The 23958-nt window shown below is 47.6% G+C and overlaps 2 protein-coding genes across 2 annotated transcripts in view; one reads left to right on the top strand and one right to left on the bottom strand.

Moving 5' to 3' along the window:
- GNA12 (G protein subunit alpha 12) overlaps positions 1-23958 on the top strand; it is a 113806-nt gene that overhangs the window by 68375 nt on the left and 21473 nt on the right. The gene's annotated exons all lie outside the window — the stretch shown is intronic.
- AMZ1 (archaelysin family metallopeptidase 1) overlaps positions 10792-23958 on the bottom strand; it is a 75114-nt gene continuing 61947 nt past the window's right edge. Inside the window, exon 7 of the mRNA XM_030932533.1 lies at positions 10792-11202. Within this exon, the coding sequence (XP_030788393.1) occupies positions 11158-11202 (45 nt within the window). The 3' untranslated portion in view covers positions 10792-11157. The remainder of the gene's footprint in view (positions 11203-23958) is intronic.

Below are 23958 nucleotides of genomic sequence, written 5' to 3'. Positions count from 1 at the left end.
GGTAAGCTGTCCAGGTAGTGTGGGGAGTGAAGGGAGGGGAGGGCTCTGCCAGCTCTGTGGGAGGCTCCTTAGGTGATTGTGAGCCTGGCCTGTATTGAGAGCCACTGACGAGCCTCTGAGGTCTCTTCCACTCCTGACGTGATTCGGAGCCTGGCCCTCCACTTTCATTCATAGGCAGAGTTTGATGGCAGATGTCTTCTCCTAAGAAAACTCGCCACATTAGAACAGGCTGTTGGATAGGACACAGGCGTTTAGTATCCAAGTTTCTCAGATGCCCATAGACTAGGCAGCTCTGTTTTGCTGCTGCCTTTATGAAAAGAGCTGGCAGTGTGCTTTGGCTCCAGGCCTTTTTGAGACACTGGGCACGACGGTCCTCCTGAGCTTCTGTGGCTAAGATAGAAGGGATTGGGAATTGAGGCTTTATTTGCAGATGATTTTCCTCCTCTCAGTTCGTCGTTCCCACTCTTCATCTTCCAGAACCTTTTTAGCCCCCATGACTTCAGTCCTCATCACCCAGGACATTCAGGCTGGCTCTGTCTCCTTCCCATCAACTTAATATGACCGTATCTAACCCTAAATGAGGTTGCAAAATTAAAAGCAGCATACTAGCACCAGAGAAAGGATAACTTAAGCCTATTCAGATAAAACCTCAACACCCTGGAAGCTGGCTGCAGCGGCTGCCTGCAGAGAGGAGAGCTAGGGAGCTGAGACACTGGTTTCTCTAGCATCCCCCTCCGCTGTTAGGAATTTTGTACTCTGTGCATCTGTTGTCTATTCAAAAACTTTAAAGATGTTAGTCATCTCTAATAGAGGGGAAGTAACTCATAACATAGTGAAAAGTCCAAATTGTTTAACTCTTTAAGCCACGTCTATTACCACCAAATTTGGAAGGGATGTCAGTAAATTAAATTGTGCAATTCATACTATTTTTAGAATATTATTACTCACTAACATTGACTGTCATATCTTGACTACCTGCTGTGCCAAGCACTGTGCATGAGTAAACCCCACCCCAGGTAGGAAGGTGGCTCAGTAACACAGACAGCTGCATACATATGTGACAGGGTTTAAAAGGGGGGAAAGACAAGCAGCCTGGGCTTTATACGTGTTTTTATTCTTATACTTGCCTGGATTTATTCACCTTTGAAAGAAGTTATATGAAAAGGAAGACAAACCTGTGAGTCCAAAAGGAATGAAGATTCAGTGACACGTGTTGACTGTAGGTTCTCAAACCTCGCACTTTTTTTGACCCTCATATTAAAGCATTCGACACATTAGCGACCTAGACCCGCCTTTGCCTCGGCAAGCCCATCTCCTGCTCCCCTTCCTCTCTGTCCCTGCTGCGGGTGCACTGGCCTTCCTGCTGCTCGTGTGCTGGCCTTCCTGCTGCTCCCTGCGCACTCAGGGCCTCCCAGCGCCATCAGGGCCCTTGTGCTTGCTGTTCCTTCTGCCTGGAATGCTCTTCCTCCTTTATCTCACCAAGATTTCACTCAGAATTTATCTTCATGATTAAAGTCAAAACCCCAGCCACCCCTCCTATTACCTTTCCCTATTTCATTTAAAAAATGTTTCTATTGGAGGATTACATATATATATATATATATATATATATGCATGCATGTGTTATATATGCATATACACATGTAGAAATAAAAGTGCATCTATATTAACTCAGTTTTCACAAACTGAGCACATTGCGTGACCTGCAGCCAGCTCAGGAAACAATGACCTGTGCTCCAGAACCCCTGTCATCTTCACACCACCTTCTGCTCTCCAGAAGTAACCAGTTCTGACCGTGAACCCTGGCTGTTCTGTAGAATGGGTGTTTCTGCGTTGCTTCTTCATCTGTGGCCTCACACGGTATTTACTCCTGTGTAACTGGCTCCTTCTTGTCGCCATTTCGTTTTGTGCGGTTCATCCACTCTGCAGCGCGTTCATCCTTGTTGCTGCATGGTATTCTATTTTGTGAGTGTCCTGCAATTTAGTTCCCTGCCCTCCTGGTGATGGGCATCCGGGTAGACACCAGCTCAGGGTCATTACAAAAATGTTACCGTAGATAGTCGAGAACCTGTCTTTTGGTGAAGAGATGTAGACATTTCCCTCAGGGCTATCCAGGGGTGGAATTGCGGGGGCATCCAGGTGTGCCTGGGTTCAGTGTTCATGGATTTTTCAGTGTTTGCATTTGTGCTCTACCAGCAGAGGCCAAGTTCCCATTACTCCACCTCAGCACCAACACTTGTCCTCTTTTGCAAGTAGCCATTCTGGTGACCGTGTAGAGGCATCTCATTCTGGGTTTTTTTGTTTTTTGTTTGTTTTTGAGACTGAGTCTCACTCTGTCACCCTGGCTGGAGTGCAGTGGCATGATTTTGGCTCACTGCAGCCTCTGCCTCCCGGGTTCAAGCAATTCTCTTGCCTCAGCCTGCCGAATAGCTGGCATTACAGATGCCCACCACCACGCCTGGCTAATTTTTGTATTTTTAGTAGAGAAGGGGTTTTGCCATGTTGGCCAGGCTGGTCTCAAACTCCCAACCTCAGGTGATCCACTTGCCTCGGCCTCCCAAAGCGCTGGGATTACTGGCGTGAGCCACCGCCCCCAGCCTTGTTATTTCATTTTAATTGAAGTATAATTTCCATGTGCAAAATGCACAAATCTTAGATATATACAGCACAATGAGATTCACCTGTGTATCTACTCACACAGCTACCACCCACATGAAAGAACATTTCAGCATCCAACAAAGTCCCTCCTGATGCTTCCCCATTGATACCACTCCTCCTGGTGACCACACTAGTTTCACTTCCATCACTATAGATTGGTGTTTTCCCTGTTTTTGAAGTTTGTTTGAATGGAATTGTTTAGCTGGCTTCTTTGCTTAATGACTGAGAGATTCATCTGTGTTGCTACATGGATTGGTATTTTCTTCTTTTTTCTATATAGCCTTCCATTAAATGAATACACCGTAATTGATTCCTTCTCCTATTCACAGACATGGTGTTTGTTTCTTGTTTTTGGCTATTGTAAGTAAAGCTGCTTTGAACATTCTTGGACATGTCTCTTAATGGATATATGCACTGATTTCTCTTGGAAATATACTAGGAGCGGGAGTGCTGGGTGTGTAGGGAAATGCTGCCAAGTATTTCTCCAAATTGACCATACTGGTTTATAGTCTCTCCAGCAGTGTGGGAGAGTTAGTCCACGTTCTAGCCAACACTTGGCATTGTCCTCCTGATGTTAAGCCTCCTGGTGGGTATCCATTGATGTTCTACTTTGCATTTCTGATAAAGAACTTTCCTGACTAAATAAGTTTGGCACTTTTTTTTTTTTTTTTTTTTTTTTTTTTTTTTTTTTTTTTTTTTTTTGAGACAGATTCTTGCTCTGTTGCCCAGGCTAGAGAGAAGTGGCACGATCTCGGCTCACTGCAAACTCTGCCTCCCGGGTTCATGCCATTCTCCTGCCTCAGCCTCCCGAGTAGCTGGGACTACAGGTGCCCACCACCACGCCCGGCTAATTTTTTGCATTTTTAGTAGAGACGGGGTTTAACTGTGTTAGCCATGATGGTCGCGGTCTCCTGACCTCGTGATCCGCCCGCCTCAGCCTCCCAAAGTGCTGGGATTACAGGTGGGAGCCACTACGCCCGGCAAGTTTGGCACCTTTTGTACATCTGTTCACCAGTGGGATATCCTCTGTAATAGATTTGTGCCAGTCTTCTGCCCTGTTGGGTTGTTGGTCATTTTCTTGGGAATTCTCAATATGAGTCCTTTGTCAGATTACCCAGAGTGTGTAAAGAACTCTCAAAACTCAAGAAAACAATTGTTTTTAAAAGGACAAAAGATTTGAACAGAGAAGAGATTTCTGTAGCAAACAGCACGTGAAAAGATGCTCAGTCCACGTCACCCGTTATGACACACATGCAGCTGAACACCGCAGTGAGGCGCCACACGCTCTCCCTCTCCTAGGAGGCTGCCATTCGGAAGGCGACCACCCACGGCGCAGTGAGGGCGGCGAGGGGGAAAACTCGGGCTGTCACACACCCCTGGTAGAAATGTAATAATGGGACTCCTGCTTTGGAAAAGCGGGACACTTTCTTAAAAGTTAAACATACACTTACCACGTGAGCTAGCCCTTCCTTTTTTTTTTTTTTTTTTTTTTGAGACGGAGTCTTGCTCTGCCGCCCAGGCTGGAGTGCAGTGGCCTGCTCTCAGCTCACTGCAAGCTCCGCCTCCCGGGTTCACGCTATTCTCCTGCCTCAGCCTCCCGAGTAGCTGGGACTACAGGCGCCCACCTCGTCGCCCGGCTAGTTTTTTGTATTTTTTAGTAGAGACAGGGTTTCACCTTATTAGCCAGGATGGTCTCGATCTCCTGACCTCGTGATCCTCCCGTCTCGGCCTCCCAAAGTGCTGGGATTACAGGCTTGAGCCACCGCGCCCGGCCCAGAGCTAGCCCTTCCACGTGTAGATATTTACCAAAGAGAAATGAAAATATTTGTCCATACGAAGACTTGCACACACATGTTTACGGCAGCTGAACATTGGGAATGTGGCCATCCACAAGCGGATGGATGAACAGACTGGGGTGCACCCTTCCGTGGGGATACTGCTCAGCCAGGAAAGGGAGCACCTGGTCACCTGCAGCGTGTGGGCGAATCTGGAAAGAATTATGCCAAGTGCAGGAGGCCACACAAAGAAGGGAGCGTCCTCTAAGATGTGACTTACATGAGAATCTAGAATATGCAGACCAACATGGAGGGCCAGACGCTGGCTGCGGGTTGCCTGGGCAGGAAGGCAGTGCAGGGGAGGGGAAAGGCTGATAAGGCCACAGTGGGAGTTGTTAGGGTGTTTGCTCATGGTCTTGGCTGTTATGATGGTCCCACAGCTGTATGCATATGTCAGAAGTCATCAGGCAAGTTCACTATGTACAGTTTCTTTTTTTTTTTTTCTGCGGAGGCAGGGCAGGGGGTGGTAGTCTTGCTTTGTTGCCCAGGCTGGAGGCTCAGCTCACTGCAGCCTCCGCCTCCCAGGTTCAAGCAATTCTCCTGCCCCAGTCTCCGAGTAGCTGGGATTACAGGCACCCGTCACCACACCTGGCTAATTTTTGTATTTTTAGTAGAGACGAGGTTTTGTCATGTTGGTCAGGCTGGTCTTGAACTCCTGACCTCAAGTGATCCACCCACCTCAGCCTCCCAAAGTGGTGGGATTACAGGTGTGAACCACTTCGCCCAGCCTTTTCTTTGATTTTAATAATTTGGTTTACTAAGTCTGTTCCCTGTCCATTTGCTCTGCAAGGAGTCATCAGAGCCTGGTGCTTGCAGTATCCCCAGGTCCACTTTTAGATGATCTGAAAACATAGCCAAAATCCTGCACGATGGCCTGGCACTTAGGCAGTGCCATTATTCCTGTGGTATACAGTGAAGGGGCATTCGGCTTCAGTAACTCGGATTTGTAATGGTCCTACATGGAGACACGAAGTAACAAGCACAGGATCCCATTAGCTCTGGTGCCCAGTGAAGCCTCCACGTTGTTTTACTTTTGTTTGTTCTTTTTCTTTTTTTTTGTTTTGTTTGGTGGTGGTGGTGGCGGCGGCGGCGGCGGTGGCGGTGGTGGTGGTGGTGATGGTGGTGGTGGTGGTAATGAGATATTGAGATGGAGTCTCACTATGTGGCCCAGGCTGGAGCTCAGTGGCTTTTTACAGGCACACTTACTGTAGCTCACTGCATCCTCAAACTCCTGCGCTCAAGAGATTCCCCCACCTCAGCCTCCCGGGCAGCTGGGACTACAGGTGTGCACCACTACACCTAGCTAACTTTAACATCTAATGCCAACTGCAGTGGACCAGCATTGTCCTATCACAAGCCTAGCTGAACTATGTCAGAATTGAACTATTTGAGCTTGATACGGTTCTAGAGGCTACTGAGCCTCAATTTGAGCCTAAATTTTAAATTGCGTTAAACGCAAATGTTAAACGTTAAATTAAATTAAATTAAATCATTTAATTTAATATCCAAATGGGATGTGTTTATAAATAAAACAAGACCCTATTTAAAAACAATTTTGCCAAGATGATTGACTTAAATTGGGACTCTCCAGGGCAAACTGGGGCATATGGTTATCCTGTTTATAGTATATTATGGCAGTGAACCTCAGTAAAGTCATACATTGTAGGTTTATTTATTTGTTGCTATCTGTGCAGCTGAATAATGTTGGGAAAATGTTTTATTTTCCTCACAGTACCAGGCCAGTCTATAGCTTGAATTGAATCTTAGCTCTGCATATCACCATGATCTATTTTATTGTAACTTTCTGTTATAAATCTTTTATTTTATAAAAGTAAATATGAGAAAGTACTTGCCACCCCCCACCCCATGATTTAAACAAAAACACTTAGACTTAAAATGTAATGACGGCCGGGCGCGGTGGCTCACGCCTGTAATCCCAGCACTTTGGGAGGCCGAGGCGGGCGGATCACAAGGTCAGGAGATCGAGACCATGGTGAAACCCCATCTCTACTAAAAATACAAAAAAAATTAGCCGGGCGCGGTGGCGGGCGCCTGTAGTCCCAGCTACTCAGGAGGCTGAGGCGGGAGAATGGCGTGAACCTGGGAGGCGGAGCTTGCAGTGAGCCGAGATCGCGCCACTGCACTCCAGCCTGGGCGACAGAGCGAGACTCCGCCTCAAAAAAAAAAAAAAAAAAAAAAAATGTAATGACATACCACTTTTCACCCATCAAATTGGGGAAAAAATTCAATTGATAATATCCAGTGTGGTAAGGGTATAAAGAAATGGGTATCTTAAACGCTTGCCATTAGGATATAAAGTGGCACAACCTTTTTGGGGAGAGAATTTGGCCAGAGCTGTTTTTAAAAATTAATATGGATACTCTTTGACCCAGCTGTTCTATTTACAGATACCTAGTTTACAGACATAATTATACATGTCCCAGAAGTGGCGTACATGAGGATAGTTTCTGCAATGTTGATGGTAGTAGCAGAAATTAAAACTATCTAAATACCTGCCAGTGGTGCTGTTTAAGTAGAATACCAGATGGCTGTTAGAAGGAATGAAGGTCCACGTGGAAACAGCTCTAAGGTGGCCAGGTGTGGTGGCTCACGCCTGTAATCCCAGCACTTTGGGAGGCCAAGACGGGTGGATCACTTGAGGTTAGGAGTTTGAGACCAGCCTGGCTAACATGGTGAAACCTGGTCTACTAAAAATACAAAAATTAGCCGGTTGTGGTGGCTCACACCTGTAATCCCAGCTACTTGGAAGGCTGAGGCAGGAGAACTGCTTGAACCCAAGAGGCGGAGGTTGCAGTGAGCTGAGATCAGCCTGGACAACAGGGCGAGACTCTGTCTCAAAAAAAAAAAAAAAAAAAAAAAATCTCTAAGGCATGGTAAGGGTAAAAACCAACTTGGAGAACAATCATTGTGTAGTAGTTTATCCCATTTATATAAACCAAACAAATCATTGAACGGTAGGTTTCTCCACATACAATATGCACATATTAAATACAGAAACAAAGGTAGAAAAATGTATGCCAAGTTGATAACAGTGATTAACAGTTGTGGGAATGGGTGGGAATGAGCTCTCCTTTATCCATAGGTTTACATTTTTTTACCTTGCGAGCATATTTACCTGTTACCTAATTTTATAACTGAATTAATTTTCTAAATGTACATAACTGCATTATAACCATTTTGGAAGAAAAATTATTATTCGCATTAGGTTTTACTCTAATCTTTGTTTTCCTGAATGTTATATCCATGATTTTAAGGGCATATCTCAGGACTCTAGGATGTGATTTCATTTCAAGCAGTCGTCTAATGTAGTTAGTGTTTTACAGAGTTCTGTGAAGCAGAGAAATACTGGGAAAACCGTAGCTTGCTAAGGCAGGAGCTCAAAAAGGAAGGCTACTTATCTTCACTGGATGAAGTGACATGACTTTGAAGCTGAGATGCAGGTTTGAATTAGCAGTGCCTTAGTCACTACACTTACTGTGTTTAAACTTGGAAAGCAAATCATTTCTGATCACTTACTTGGCAGCAAAACCTGATTTAACTCAACTTGGACTTGTTTAGTAGCAAAGCCTGGCCTCACACACCCATGGCCATTTATAGTCTCTATTAGGGCCATGAGCGGTGGCTCACGACTATAATTCCAGCACTTTGGGAGGCCGAGGCAGGTGGATCGCCTGAGGTCAGGAGTTTGAAACAGCCTGACCAATATGGTGAAACCCTGTCTCTACTAAAAATACAAAAATTAGCCAGGCATGGTGGCATGTGCCTGTAGTCCCAGCTCCTCAAGAGGCTGAGACAGGGGAATTGCTTGAACCCAGGAGGCGGAGGTTGCAGTGAGCCAAGATTGCACCACCGCACTCCAGCCTGGGTAACAGAGCAACTCCGTCTCAAAAAAAAAAAAAAAAAAAATATATATATATATATAGTCTCCATTAGTACAGCTGTTCACACACACAAATCTGTTACTGTAGAAATATTCTCAGATTTTATTATGAGGATTTGGTAATGCATAGCATATGTACCATGTTATCTTTCCAAAATCTGAAAGTTGCTGAATTCCAAAATATATCTGGTGCTAAGGGTTTAAAGGTTAGGAATTATTATACAAATGAAGTAAAAAATTTGAAACATGCCAGCCAAGAGCTGATTTTTAAATAAGAAGATGGGGAAACAGTTGTTGTTGTGTGTGTGAGAGGGTACTATAAAGGGTACTCATGTCAAAATTGTTGATAGTAGCAAAATACTGGAAATGCCCCAGGTGCCTCTCGCGAGGGTCACATAAGTGATTGTACATTTCTTCAGTGGAATGCTGCATAGCTATATATTTTTTTAAGTACCAACTCTTACACTATATACAAAAATGAACTCAAAATGGCTTAAAGACTTAAACATAATTACGAAATCTAAAACTCATAGAAGAAAACATAGAGGGAAAGCTTCAAGATACTGGATATAGCAGTGATTTCTTGAGTATGACACCAAAAGCCTAGACAACAAACGAAAACATGGACCAATGGGAGAACATCAAATTTACACATTTTTGTGTGTACAGGGACACAGTCAACAGAGAAGGCAGCCTATAAAGTGGGAGAAAATATTTGCAAATCATGTATATGAAAGGAGTTACCATTCATAATATATAAAGACTTCTACAACTCAACAAGAAGCAAAGTTAAATAACCCGATTAAAAAATGGGCAAAGCACTTGAATGGACAGTTCTCCAATGAGGATAAACAAGTGGCCAAAAAGCGTAGGCAAAGCAGCTCAGTATCCCTGATGGTCAGAGAAATGCAAATCAAAATCACAAGGAGATACTACCACACATGCATTAGAATGGCTACTACCAGAAGAAAAACAAAATAACAAGTGTCGGTGAGGAATGGAGAAACTGGAACCCTTGTGCACTGTTGGTGGGAATGTAAAATGGCACAGCCATATGGTAGGAAGAGAACCACATGCGATCCAGTAGTGCCGTCTCAGGGTATTTATCCAGAAGAATGGAAAGCAGGGTCTCAAAGAGATTTGCACACCCATGCCTAAAAGGTGGAAACTGGCCAGGTGCTGCGGTGGCTCACACCTGTAATCCCAGCACTTTGGGAGACTGAGGTGGGTGGACTGCTTGAGGTCAGGAGTTCAAGACCAGCCTGGCCAACATGGTGAAACCCTGTCTCCTCTAAAAATACAAAAACTAGCCCGGCGTGGTGACGGGTACCGGTAATCCCAGCTACTCAGGAGGCTGAGGCAGGAGAATCGCTTGAACCTGGGAAGCGGAGGTTGCAATGAGCCAAGATTGCACCACTGCACTCCAGCCTGGGCAACAGAGCAAGAGTCCGTCTCAAAAAAATAAGTAAATAAAAGGTGAGAGCAACCCAAATGTTCATCAATGGGTGAACAGGTAAATAGCATGTAGTATATACACACAGTGGAATTTTAGCCAGCCTTAAAAAGGAAAGACTGCAGCTAACGTATTAGCTACAACAGAGATGAACCTTGAGGATATTATGCCAAGTGAAATAAGCCAGTCACAGAAATATTCTGCTTATGCAATAACCTAAACTAGTCAAATTCATAGAAACAAAAAGAATGCTGGTTACCAGGGCCTGGGGAGATGGGGGGAAAGGGGAGTTGTTTAATGAGTGCAAAGTTTCAGATTTGCAAGATGAAAACATTTTGGAGATCTGTTTCATGACAATGTTAATATGCTTAACACCACTGAACTGTACATTTTAAAATGATTAAGATGGTAAATTTTATGTTAATATGTTTTTTACCACAATTTTTTAAAAAGTAGGTGTGGAGCCGGGCATGGTGGCTCACGCCTGTAATCCCAACACTTTGGGAGGCCAAGGCGAGTGGATCACGAGGTCAGGAGTTCAAAACCAGCCTGGCCAACATGGTGAAATCCCCATCTCTACTGAAAAACAAAAATTAGCTGGGTGTATTTGCACATGCCTGTAGTCCCAGCTACTCAGGAGGCTAAGACAGGAGAATTGCTTGAACCCAGGAGGCAGAGGTTGCAGTGAGCCAAGATCATGCCATTGTACTCCAGCCTGGGTGACAAAGTGACACTTCGTCTCAAAAAGGGGGGAAAAAAGACTAAAACAGGATACAGAACTCCCTACCTTGTCTTGCTGGTTTTCTTTAATTGAATGTTGGAGTCACAGGATTCGGAAGTGAAGCTGTCCAGTTTACAAAGCACCTGCTCTTCCCCGCCCACTCATTCATTTAACAAAGTCTTCTTATTGTATTGACTCTTGCCGTCAGCCTGTGATTTTTTTCTTAGATTTTAATCCAAGTGATTAGGAATGTCAAGCATTAAAATATGGGGGCGTTACTTGGGATTCCCTGGATCTAGTTTTCTGAGATTATGCTTCCTTTCCTTTCAGGAAAGGTTTTCATTTTCTTCGTAATACAAAAAGCAACCTGGTTATTACTTTCCCACCGTACAAAATGCAGTTGACCTACCTCAATGCTTCATGCATTCACCTGAACAGAAGCATTTTGGATAACTAACGCGTGCTTAAGCCTCTGAGGACCTCATTCACTGAGAGGGCGAGGCAGCGCAAGTCCAGCTGTGGTCAGTCTCAGCGTTCCCTTCAGGGTCCGCCGGCTCGTGCTGGGAGAATGAGAGCTTCAGATGCTGCCTCAGATCCCAGCTGTGGCTGAAGCTACTGGGTTTACCCAGCTCACCTCCAGTTCACAGAGAAATCAAGAAAAACTCAGATGCATTCAGACAGAACCCCACCTCAGGGGCAGCCTCGGCTCTAATGAGACCAGCTGGCAGGCCCTGGCTCCCTAAGCCATGGCAGAGGAGATCATTCATGCACATGTCAGAAACAAAGCCCAGGAGTCTGGATTGTGAAGTAAACGCTGAGCCCGACCACAACCACTGTGAAAACTGGGCTATTGGGGTGTTTCGGAGGAGTCAGGTAATTGAACAAATAGACTTCATACAGAATCTCGGTTCCCCTCTGGTCAGCAGTATAAGATACACTTCTCTGTGAATAATAAACCAGACTGCCTGGGTGTGGTGGCACACGCCTAGAATCCTGGCACTTTTGGGAGGCTGGGATGGGAGGATCACTCCAGCCCAGGAGTTTGAGACCTGCCTGGGCAACATAGTGAGATCCCATCTTTATTTAAAAAGAAAAAAATTAGCTGGGGATAAGTGGCACGTGCCCTTGGCCCCAGCTACTCAGGAGGCTGAGGTGGGAGGATCACTTGAGCCCACTTCAGTTCGAGGTTGCAGTGAGCCATGATTGCACCACTGCCCCCTAACCTGGGCAATAGAGTGAGACCCTGTCTCAAAACCAAAATAATAAAAAATACTCAACCAGACAGAGGACACCAGCACAGCAGCCTTAGGAAGACTACTAGAAAGTACAGACAAGCCTCGCTTTAGGGGCGCACCCTGTTCTCATGCCCCGTAGTGTCACTATAGGAAAGAAGTGTGCGTAATCGGATTCATTTTAACCAAGACTCTAAAGCAGCAGCTCAGCTGAGCTCCTTCTCTCCCTCTCTCCATCTCCCTTGCTGTCTGCCGGCCATGGAGGCCACTGGGTGGGGATCTCGGTGCAGAGGCCCCAGCCTGGCCTGCACAGGGAGCTTTCTTGTTCCAGGCGACAGGAAAAGCAGAGCCTGTGGGGGAGGCATTTTGTGTCGGGAAGGCACATTTAGAAGAAGTTTTCGTTTCCTGGACAAGCCCAGGCTTTCTCATTCTTACCTAGTGGAAGAGAATCTCATGGAAGAAACAACGAGCGGGCATTTGACAGCGGCCTTTCTGGAAGTCTTGTTAATCACCTTCACCAGGCAGTGTTTGTGCTCATGCTCACCAATACAAAATGTCTCAGATTATACTCTTTAAATTTTTAAAACGTTTTGTCTTGAGATACTTTCAAACTTACAGAAAAGTTGCCAGAGTAATTCTGAGAACTCCAGCGGCCTCTCCCTTGGCCTGTGTGCCCTACCTTCCCCCTCCCTCCTCTGTCTCTCTCACCTCCTTCCCCTCCCTCTCCCCCAATTCCCTTCCCTCTCCCCCAATTCCCCCACCTCACGCTCCTCTTCCCTCTTCTCTTCCCTCTTCTCTTCCCCCTTCTCTTCCTACTTCTCTACCCTGCTTCCTTCCTCTCTCTCTCTTCCCCCTCCCCCTCCCACTGTCCCCCCTCTCCCTCTCTCCCTCTCCGTCTCCCTCTGTCCGTCTCCCTCTCTCCGTCTCCCTCTCTCCGTCTCCCTCTCTCCGTCTCCCTCTCCTCCTTCCCCTCTCCTCCTTCCCCTCTCCTCCTTCCCCTCTCCTCCTTCCCCTCTCCCTCTCCTCCTCTCCCTCTCCTCCTCTCCCTCTCCTCCTCTCCCTCTCCTCCTCTCCCTCTCCCCCTCCCCTCTCCCCCTCCCCCATCCCCCTCCACCATCCCCCTCCCTCTTACCCTCTCCCCCTCTCCCCCTTCCCCTCCCCCTTTTCCCCTCTCCCCCCTTCCCTACCTCTCCCCCCCACTTACTCTCCTTCCCTCCTTTCTCTCTCCCCCCATTACCCCCTCCCTCATCCCTTCACCCTTTCCCCCTTTCTCTCCCCCTTCCTCTCTCCCCCCACTTTCTCTATGCCCCTCTTCCCCTCTCCCTCTCCCTCTTTCTCTCTCCCTCTCCCTCTCCCTCTCTTCCCCTCTCCCTCTCTTCCCCTCTCCCTCTCCCTCTTTCTCTCTCCCTCTCTCCATCTCCCTCGTTCTTTCTCTCTTTCCCTCTCCTCCTCCCCCTCCCCCTCCCCTCCTTCTCTCTCTTGTATATTGTTTTTCTGGTGATGTCTCCTAATCCTTAACATCTCTCTGCCTCAGAGTTTTAGGATATCTTGTTATACTTGCAGTCAGACGCCAGAATGTTCTGATAATTATAAAGATCATGATTTTCCTCTTTTTCTTCAGAAAGGCTCATTGTAAAGAGGGCTTTTTTCTAACTCTTAAGAGGGAGTAAAGAAGTTTTAGTCTTACGTGAAAAAGGATTTTGACAAATAAATTTGAGAAAATGAGTTAAACTGAGCTACACAGGCCTGTGGGCAGCGGCGCAGGGCCTGCTGCGGAGTCGGCCTCCCGGGAGAGGTGATTTGCTTCCTCCCTGACCTCTCAGCAAGGAAGTGCCTGGGTGCCGTTTGGGAAGCCCCAGGCCAGCTGCAACACCAGGCCAGGATCCCCGCTTCCGCCTTCCTTCCTGGGGGCTCTCCGAGGCCAGAACCCAGTGCTCCGCCTGCCTTCCTGGGGATTCTGAGAGGCCTGACTCCTGTGAGCCCCAGAAGGAGGGTCCGCTTGGTCCTCCGCGGCCTAGGATGGGCCGGTCCGCCCTTGCTTTCATTTACCATGGGCGCAGAGGCATGGGCTGGGAGGTGGCCCCCGAAGCCCCAGCTCCATGATGGGTGCTCTTCTCCGGGTTTCTTTTCCGTTGCCGTTCACCATCCGCCGAACTTCCTGCCGCGATTGTGTTAAATAACCGAGGACTGGTAAAGATGAAAACAGCCCTGGAACAGGCTTTATAATTGGAGCTTTACCTGGTCTGAAGTTTGAGCCTCTGAAATAATGGAGCCGGTGTTGAGCTACCTAGGAGTTATTAAATGGGAGATGATTAATTCTCAGTGTGAGCAAAAGAGGGGCATTCCTAAGTAAATTACTTGGGTTTTTTAAAGTGAATATTGAGTGACTTTTAGTAAATTTACCAAGTTGTACAGCCATCACCATAAACCGGTTTAAAACATCTCCATCCTCCGGTAAGGCCCCTCCCGCCCTTTGCACTTACCCCAGTGCCCAGCCCCGGCAGCCCTCATCCTCTGTGTGTCTCTAGATTTTCTGGATGTTTTCTATGCATAGAACTGTGCAATTTGTGGCCTTCTGTGCCTGGCGCCTTTCACTTAGCGGAATGGATGTGAGGTTCACTCACGGTAGCATTCATCCTGTGTCAGGATTCTTTCTTTTTGAATAGCGTTCTGTTGTATGGATAAACCACATTTTGTGTTACCTCTTCACTAGTTGTGTGATGGACATTTGGGTTGTTTCTACTTTTTTTTTTTTTTTTTTGAGACAAGAATCTCGCTCTGTCGCCCAGGCTGGAGTGCAGTGGCATTATCTCAGCTCACTGCAACCTCCGCCTCCCGCGTTCAAGCAATTCTCGTGCCTCAGCCTCCTGAGTTGCTGGGGCTACAGGCTCGAGGCACCACACCCAGCTAATTTTTGTATTTTTAGTAGAGACAGGATTTCACCGTATTGGCCAGGCTGGTCTCGAACTCCTGACCTCAAGTGATCCGTCCTCCTTGGCCTCCCAAAGTGCTGGGATTGCAGGCGGGAGCTACCGCGCCCGGTTTGTTCCCACTTTTTGATTATTAGAAACAGTGCTGCTGTGAGCATTCGGATGCAGCGTTTGAAAGATAAATGTGTGAATGGTGCTGACAGGAGCTGGAATTTTGCTCTATCGGTGATTTTTGCTACAATAAGTAATATTTTTTCCTTTTCCTTCGTATCCAACATTATATAAGAATCCAGATGCTTTAATGATGGCGAGCTTGATGATGATTTTAGTAAAGGTCCATTTTTGGAGAGGAGTGACTCGTCTTTCTCGGTGAACTTGGTATAGAATTGCGAAGGCAGTGACAGTGGAGCACAGAGTGAACTTTCCTCCACCGCACTGAGATCTCCCTCCTTTTCCCATTATTTCAGACTCCGCTGAGGCTGCTCACCAGGAACTGCTTTCTGGTGTGTGTTTTTAAAAATCTATACTTTTGGCTTCTCAGTGGCTATTCTCTTTTTAAAAAGAACTTCATCTGATTTTAATATAAGATGCATAAAATATTGTATCTTCCCTAACACGCTAATAACTGAGCTTCATGAAGCAAAATTCACTTTAATACTGAGCTTTATGAATTTTCAGAAACACCAAGCAGAATCCTCCCAGAAGGTGGCAAACCTGCTGCTTGGAGAAGCAATTTATTGGCATCTTCCAAGTGTCCCCTTTGCCTGAGAGACTCCTGCTGCTGGCGTGCGGTGGCTCACTTGTGACTTGCCTGTTCCTGAACAGGTCCCCAGCATTGATCCAAGGAGGTTCCCCAAAAGTGTGTCCCTGCACTCACAGGCTGTTCCAGGAGGGACAACTCCTGCAGGGGGCATTCTGCACACAGAGGTCCCGGTTCCAGGTTCTTCATGGCAGGCACCAGTTCTTGAAGGAAGAAAGCTGACTGGATATTTATTTCCCATCTCATTTTCTAATGCAGAGAAAAAAGACAGGGAAATTGATCAAGAAGTTTGCTTACCGGTTGAGGTTTGATATCTAATTTCTTGGCCAATCAGTTTCACAGAGGTCATTTCATTGAAATCTTCACTTTCTGCTTTTGCCGGGCTCTTCTTGTAGTGAAGTTGTCTCCTTTGGTGACAAGCCAGGACCATTTTGTTTAGCCTGATTTGTTTGGTAAGGTAATTTAGTTTTTACAGCTGAAGGTAACTAATGTGATTTTTTTTTTTTAAGGCTGATTCTGAGTAGTCAGTGAAAATGCCAAATTTGGAAGTATGATGGCACAGTCAGTGATAATAAATACTGAACAGCACGCAGGCACAGGGACACTGGCATCAGGGATCTTCCTTAGATGCCTGTCCTTGGGAAGTGTAAATGTGTTCACTGCAGCTCTTTCTGCATATTTTAGACTTTAAAATAATTGTTTTTTGTTTCGAGCTAGCCTTAGATTATAGGACCATTGAGAATAGAGACACTGCTTGGGACGTGGACCAGAGCTTCATCCTCAGCTACAGAGCAGCACTGTTGCTGGGGATGAGGGAGCTCAGGGAGCTTTTTCAGACAAGACCTTTACTCAGACAGTTGGCAGGGCTGAAGGAAGAGCTCCTTTGTGGGCTCCCTGAGCTGGAACTCAGCCTTCTCCACCAGATGAAGCAAACAAACTGTGGCGAGGGCACACTGGCATTCGTGCCGTCAGCAAACTGGGCTGTGTCTCAGCCTCACAGCACTCCTCCCACAGGCCGTGGGAAGGCAGATGTGTCCTCTGAACTATATTGAGACCGTGTGTGTGCGTGTGTGGGGCGGGGCGGGGTGTCTCATGAAGTCCTGCTAACCTCTTGTCAGCAGAATATTCGAGAAATGCTTCTGAGAAGAAAGGAAGATGACTTCGGAAGCTGCTCGTGGTCTCTCACTTAAGGCTGGTAGGGAGCCCCGGTCCGCGTCCTGGAGGGATGGCACGCTGAGTCCTGGGCCTGTGGCTGGCAGGGCTGTTGACAACCACAGTAGCTGAGAGGCAGCACAAGGGCTCTTTCTGAGGAGCAGGAGATCCTGGCATGGGCCCCACGGGAGTGTCTGGGGCGTCCTGCCTGTGGCCTCTTCTCCCAGCCACAGCACCAATGACTCCATGAGCAGGGCTCAGAGCTGGCCCTCTCCTGCTTTGGAGCTGTGCTGACTGGGTGTGTGGTGGATCGGAGACCGCCCTGAGTGTTCCTCCTCCCTTTTGTACAGCCTGGGTGGAAAGGATGGGCCTGGTGCACTTCCTGTGGGAGGGAGGACATGGGGCCCCCTTCGCTCTGGCCTGGGCAGTGTGGTTTCCAAATGATTTATCTTCTCATCATCCTGCCGTTCTGTGCTCCGTGACATTGGGATCTCATCAGGAAGGGGATTATTGTCCATTTTTGGATTTTTAAATGTAATTTTCAGGAAATGACATTGGATTTAACTCCAGAATAGAACTAGGCTTGGTGGAACTGCTTTTGTAGTCGACAGTTAGGCTACTCACACCTCACACTCTGCACACAGGTGGGTTCAGAGCCTGGACTTCGGAGTTAAGTAGCGTTTTTGCCCTTGGCCAAGTTAACGTCTGATCTTTGGTTTCCTCAGTGAGGAAAGTGGGAACCGCCATACCGTGTCTGGGTTCAGCGGGATCGTGTGTGTCCAGCAGCAGTTGTGCAGTGCCTGGCGTGAGTGGTGGGTGCACGCCGGCCCCGCCGTGTGCACCTTCTGTGACGACCGTAAGTCAGGGTCTGTTGGGTGTTTATCAGCAGTGCAGAACGTGAAGCCCTTATAACTTCTCCTAGAAACGAAGCCTGTGGTAACCCCTCCACCTCAGGGTCAGAGCTTTTGGTGTTTTGAGTCAGTATTTTTGGCATGTCTTGTTTTCACAGGTTTCTCTGCTGCTTTAGTTTTTTTCTTGAGGGCCTGGAGGTAGACACAGTAATGAAGGTAAGGAATGCGGATGGAGCCGCAGTTCCCTGCCAGTGTTCTGTGTGAGTGCTGGGAGGCCTCAGTGAAGTTAGGTTGCGGTGCTGGTTGGCCTGATGGACGCCTGGACACTCCACATTTTTCCCTTACATCTGGGCATCCCGTGGATACAAACAGATGGAAAAACTGGACTAGCTGGAAGCTGAATTTTACATTTTGATCTGAAGAGCTGTTTGGTACTCAGCACTATCCAGAGTGTGAAAGCAGCATTAGTAGGTTGTCTCTTCACGTTTTAGTTACAGCAGTGCCAATGCTCTTTGCATTTTCCAGTGGCCCGTCTTGTCAACTCTTCATTGCTTTTTAAGCAAATTCAAGGATTCGGTCAAAGACGAACCAGTAGCTGCAAATTGTAAATCCTGTGAAATTGTCTTTGGGTTCGGGCCTGAGAGGCCGGTTCAGGAACGTGCCCTGTGTGAAGTGGGGACTGTGTCTATCCTAGGAATTCAGTAGATGAGGTAGTGATGATTCTGGAGGGCGATGCTGTCCGTTCCAGCTCTTTTTAGTCTGCCTGAATTGCATCAGGTTTTAGAAAACAGTTTCCGGTTTTCTTCTTTATTTGTACTAGGCTTCTGAAATATCTGAAATTCTGCCGTGAAGTCAGCCGTCCTTGGGAGTCTGCGTGGCACAGGTGTCTGGTTTCAGGGAAATCACAGCTGCCATCTGCGTGCCCACCACGTGCCATCCATGTACAGCCAGCAGACGGCTCTGTGAGCATGGGGTAGTGGCTCTGACCTCATAGAAGAGGAAACTGAGGCCCAGAGAGGGGCTGTGCCATCCATTGCCGGGAAGCGGCAGAGCTGGGGCTGCTGTGCTGGGAGCTTGTTTGCGCACTGTTGTGCCTGGTGGCTCGGTGAGGCGGCCGTTGTCTCCCATCAGCATAACTCTAAGAGGAGCCCCACAGCCAAAAGCCAGGTGTGTGGGAAATGCTTTCTATGAGATACTGGCTACGTTTGTGATTCTGTTTACATGTCGTTTTGGGTCTAAAACAACATGTTGTCCCAAAACAAGCCATGGACTGTGAGGACTGAGAGCAAGCAGCTTGGGCATGTCAAGACTGTGGGAAGGACAGGAGGAGCTGGAGTGGGGAAGATACCAGCCAAACCCTCCCATTCCCCACCAGAGAAGCCACATTGCTGTGAGGATGTGACAACTTCTGGTCCTCGTGTCGCCATCCTCTTGCAGACAAGCAAACCTCTGGTGACTTGGTAAAGCCATGCAGCTGGGATGGTCCCAGCAGTAGGGAGCTCGACGCTGTCCCTAGAGGAAAGACTAGAAATGGTCATAGCTAAACTTAGCTCTGGATAAGCTGCCTGTAGAAGGAAATGGAGAAGGATTTGGAGAGTGGAGGTTGGGAAGGCTTAAAGGGACAGTAACAGGTCAGTCCTGCTTTAGGGATGTGTGTGGAAAGTCTTCACAGGCTCTTGTGCAGTGCTCGTCAGGGACGCCCTGATGTGACATGGTGCCATAGCTGTCTTAGGTCTTTGGAAGACAAGGTCTTTGGCTGTGCCCAGAAGGAAGTGAAACCACGGTGTTGATTTGACAGGAGGAAGGGCCTGTGTGGTTCTCAGGTGCTTCCCATTGCATCCGGGAAAGACTGCTGACATTGATTGCTTTGATCTCCTGGGTGATTGGCAATGAGCCAGTCAGATCATCTGACTTGGTGTCCCCCTGGGGTACTGGTAAGGCATTCTATTGAGTCGAGCCTGTGCAGAACACAGCAGGTTGTGAACCTCGGGAGGCAGCACTGCTGAGAGGTGAGGCTGAGCAGCCCCTGCTGGTGTGTGCCCTCCTGCCTAGACACTGCACGCATTGGGTATGTCTCACTCTCCACTCCTTCCCCAGGCAGAGGCAGGCAATGGGAAGAAAGCACGTCCATCACAGGGGGCTGTCTTTGTCCACACACCCAACCTATACATTGCCAACAGAGGCCTTTGAGCTCTTGACCTTTAGTTCCTCAACCTTGGCATCCTAGTGTTTTTATGTTTTAAAAAAATACTTTTAAAACTGAGTGTTCCTGTCATTTTTATACATGCGTTTGTGGTCATGTGACAAAGCCACTGGTGGCTTCCAGCCCACACAGCCTGCTTGGCAGGAGTGGGTGGCAGAAAGCAGGGAGCAGAGCCCTTTTCAAAGGACCTCAACTGGCCGTGGGGCTCTGAGAGAGGGGCAGACAATCTCATTGGACGGCATCTGTGCCCACTGCAGAAACTGCCTGGAGGGAGTGGCCCAGCCCTAAGGACTGTTTTTTTCATGCCCTTCACTCTGTGTTTTTTCTCTCTTGCTCTTTTTTTGTTTTGTTTTGTTTTGTTTGAAACGCCATCTAGCTCTGTCACCCAGACTGGAGTGCAGTGGCAAGAACTTGGCTCACTGCAAGCTCCGCCGCCCGGGTTCACGCCATTCTCCTGCCTCAGCCTCCTGAGTAACTGGGACTACAGTAACTACCACCACGTCCGGCTAAGCTTTGTATTTTTAGTAGAGACGGGGTTTCACCTTGTTAGCCAGGATGGTCTCGATCTCCTGACCTCGTGATCCGCCTGCCTTGGCCTCCCAAAGTGCTGGGATTACAGGCGTGAGTCACTGCACCCAGCCTCTTTTGCTCTTTTTAAAATTCTGAAGTATATACGTCTCTCTCCTATCCCGTATGACTACAGAAGAGGGTCTGAAAAAATAGGCACAGCATGAAACAGCATGAACAAACACCTCTGAACCTGCCACTCAGATGAAAAACATCAACGGTAATTCATAAACCCCGTGTGCGCCACTGCTGCCACCCTAGCGTCACCACTGTTCTGATATTTGGCTAATTATTCCTTTCCTTTTACTTGTCTTTTTACCACCTATTCCTAAACAGTAGTAACTTACCACTTGGGCATGTTATTTAACCACTTTGTCTCAGTCTTACCATCTGTCACGTGGACAGAACAGTAATAACACACGCGAGTGTTGTGAGAGTGAAGGTGATATGGGGGAGGCCCTTAGAACAGTGCAGACACATAGGAAGCACAAGGTAGGTGTGAGTTCTTACAGCTAACACTGTGTTTCCTTTTGCCTGTGTTTTAACTTCATGTAAATAAGGACAGTATAACCATTTTATGACTTATTTCTTCAGCGTTATATTTTGAGATCCATCATGGGTTTTTTAATTTGTGTTTTTGTTTGTTTGTTTGTTTTTTGAGACAGAGTCTTACTCCGTGGCCCAGGGTCAAGTGCAATGGCGCGATCTCAGCTCACTGCAACCTCTGCCTCCTGGGTTCAAGTGATTCTCCTGCCTCAGCCTCCCAAGTAGCTGGGATTACAGGCGCTCGCCATCACACCCGGCTAATTTTTGTATTTTTCGTAGAGACGGGGTTTCATCATATTAGCCAGGCTGGTCTCAAACTCCTGACCTCAGGTGATCCACCTTGACCTCCCAAAGTGCTGGGATTATAGGCATGAGCCACCGCACCCGGCCGAGACCCATCGTGTTGATACCTGCAGTGATAAACCCCCTCATATCCATTCTTTTGCGGTGTTCTACTAGATGAGTAAAGTACACTTGATTATCCACTGAAGGAGAGGTGGGCACTGGTCACTTCCAGCCTAGGGCTGTGACCCTGTCGTGAGAGGCACACTGCTACACAGGCACCAACCTCTGTAGCACAGGGGTTCTTCCAGGTATGCTGTGGGGGCCCCCGAGACCCTTTCAAGGGTTCCGCCACTTTCCTTGAAAGGCTCCCCTGATGGCCGGGCGCGGTGGCTCACGCCTGTAATCCCAGCAATTTGGGAGGCCAAGACAGGCGGATCACAAGGTCAGGAGATGGAGACCATCCTGACTAACACAGTGAAACCCCAGCTCTACTAAAAATACAAAAAATTAGCCGGGCATCGTGGCAGGCGCCTGTAGTCCCAGCTACTCGGGAGGCTGAGGCAGGAGAATGGCATAAACCCGGGAGGCAGAAGTTGCAGTGAGCCGAGATCGTGCCACTGCACTCCGGCCTGGGCAACAGAGAGAGACTTCGTCTCAAAAAAAAAAAAAAGAAAAGAAAAGAAAAGAAGGGCTCCCCTGATTAGATCGGGCCCACCAAGATCACCTCCCTTTGGCTTAGCTGAAAGTCGCCCAAGCACAGCAGAGACTTTCCATCACACTCCAGCTTCCTCTCATGCTACGGGGGAAGAAATTGCACAGGGTGTGTGTCATTGAGGCTCATCTTAGAATCCTGACCGCACAGAACACATGAACTGCTGAGACAGTATCTGCCCTTTACACCCTCTTTCACGTGCAAGCCTGCAGTGGAGCTTTTCAGAGGCCACACGACGTATGAGAATGTCATCACTCAGATGGCGAACAAGATAAGGGTTTGCAGAGCCTTGTTTTCTTAAAGGGCTAGGATTACAGTGTGAGCCACTGCGCCCGGCCCTAAAGCCTTGTTTTCTTAAGTGCTCCGTGTTTTCATTTCTCATGCTGTAAGCATCGATAGTTTGGGAGATGCTGAGTTTTGGGGGTTTTGTCTTTGTTTAAGAAGGGGTAGTAAAAATAGAGGGGCTTTCCATAAAGAGTCTGAAGCAACAGCTGCTGACTCATCCCGTTGGTTTTGAGTTAGGGAGTGACTCATCCCCAAGCAAGAGGTTTTCCAGACATTTATTAGGTCTGTAGAGCTTGTGTTCTGTGTTAACCAGGCAGCTCCATTTGTAGGGAGAGGGAAGAATCATTCCCTATTATTGCTGTTCTGATGTGGGGACGGTGAACAGGAGTCAGAGAACCACTAAGCTATTAAAGGAAAAAATATTTCAGCTGCCATTTAAAAAGTCAGGTTTGAAAAAACACACGTCTTCATTGACTCAGCAAGCGTTCAGTACGTACTAAGTGCAAGAGGTCCCTAGGGCTGAGGATGTGCAGGGAAGATGACATTTTCCTTTATGCTTCATGGTTATTTTGCCCTAAGAAATACTAAAGGTTTTCTGTTGCTGGATGAAAAGATTGCCACCAATTAGCAACTTAAAACGGCACAGATGTAATGATCTCCCAGCGTGCATGGGTCAGGAGCCTGGGCATCCATAGTTCCCCACGTGCTCTGCTTGGGACCTCGCCGGCTGGAGGCTGGTGCACCTGGCCATGTTCTCATCTAAGGCTTGTCATCCTTTTTCAAGCTCACTGGTACTGGCAGAGTTCATTTCCTTGCAGTCATCTGACTGATGTCCCATTTTCTTGCTAGCTGCCAGCCAGGGCCGCTGGCAGCTCCTAGGGGTGCCCTCACTTCCTTGCCACATGGCCCCTCTTCACAGCATGGCTGTGTGCTTCCAGTTCAGCAGGAGAGCACCTCTTTTTAAAGGCCCACCTGATTAGATCAGGTCTGCCAAGATCACCTCCTTTTTCCCCACTTTGGGACAGAGTATCACTCTGTTGCCTAGACTGGAGTGCCACTGGCAGAGTCACTGTTCACTGCAGCCTCACACTCCCCAGCTCAAGAGAACCTTCCACTTCAGCCTCCTGAGTAGCTGGGACTACAGGCATGTGCCGCCACACCCAGCTACTTTTAAAATTTTTAATAGAGATGAGGTCTCACTGTGTTACCCAGAATGACCTCAAATTCCTGGGCTCAAGGGTTCCTCCCACCTTGACATGAACCACCACATCTGGCTCAAGAGCACCTCCTCTTTGACTGAAAGCAACCAATCCCAAAAGTGATGTGCCGTCATAGTCCCAGGTCCCTTCCACACTCCAGGGACAGACGGGGCGTGTGTCATTGAAGCCCATCTTAGAATTCTGACAGCACAGAAATCTTTTCCTAACCCAAGATCACAAAGATCCTCTCCTATATATTTGTTTGTTTGTTTGAGACGGTCTCACTCAGACTGTAGTGCAGTGGCACGATCGTGGCTCACTGCAGCCTCAACCTTCTGGGCTCAAGAGATCTTCCTGCCTCAGCCTCCTGAGTAGTTGGGACTATAGGCATGTGCCACCACACCTGGCTCATTTTTAAAAATGTTTTGTAGAGATGAGGTCTCACTATGTTGCCCAGGCTGGTCTCGAACTCGTAGGATTATAAATGTGAGCCACCATACCTGACATCCTATGTTTTTTTAAGTCTAGTTTTAGTGATCCAGTTTGAATTAGATTTATATAGGAGATGGTTAGAGTCAATGTCCTTTTTTTTACTTTTTGATCCTCCAAATGAGAGATTTTTTTTTTTTAAGTTCTATGCAGATCACCAGTTTTTCCAGCACCATTTG

Source organism: Rhinopithecus roxellana, chromosome 6, assembly GCF_007565055.1.
Source record: "Rhinopithecus roxellana isolate Shanxi Qingling chromosome 6, ASM756505v1, whole genome shotgun sequence".
Classification (NCBI taxonomy): domain Eukaryota; kingdom Metazoa; phylum Chordata; class Mammalia; order Primates; family Cercopithecidae; genus Rhinopithecus; species Rhinopithecus roxellana.
Note: the sequence above shows the minus strand (reverse complement) of the source record. Positions and strands in the feature narration are given on the sequence as shown.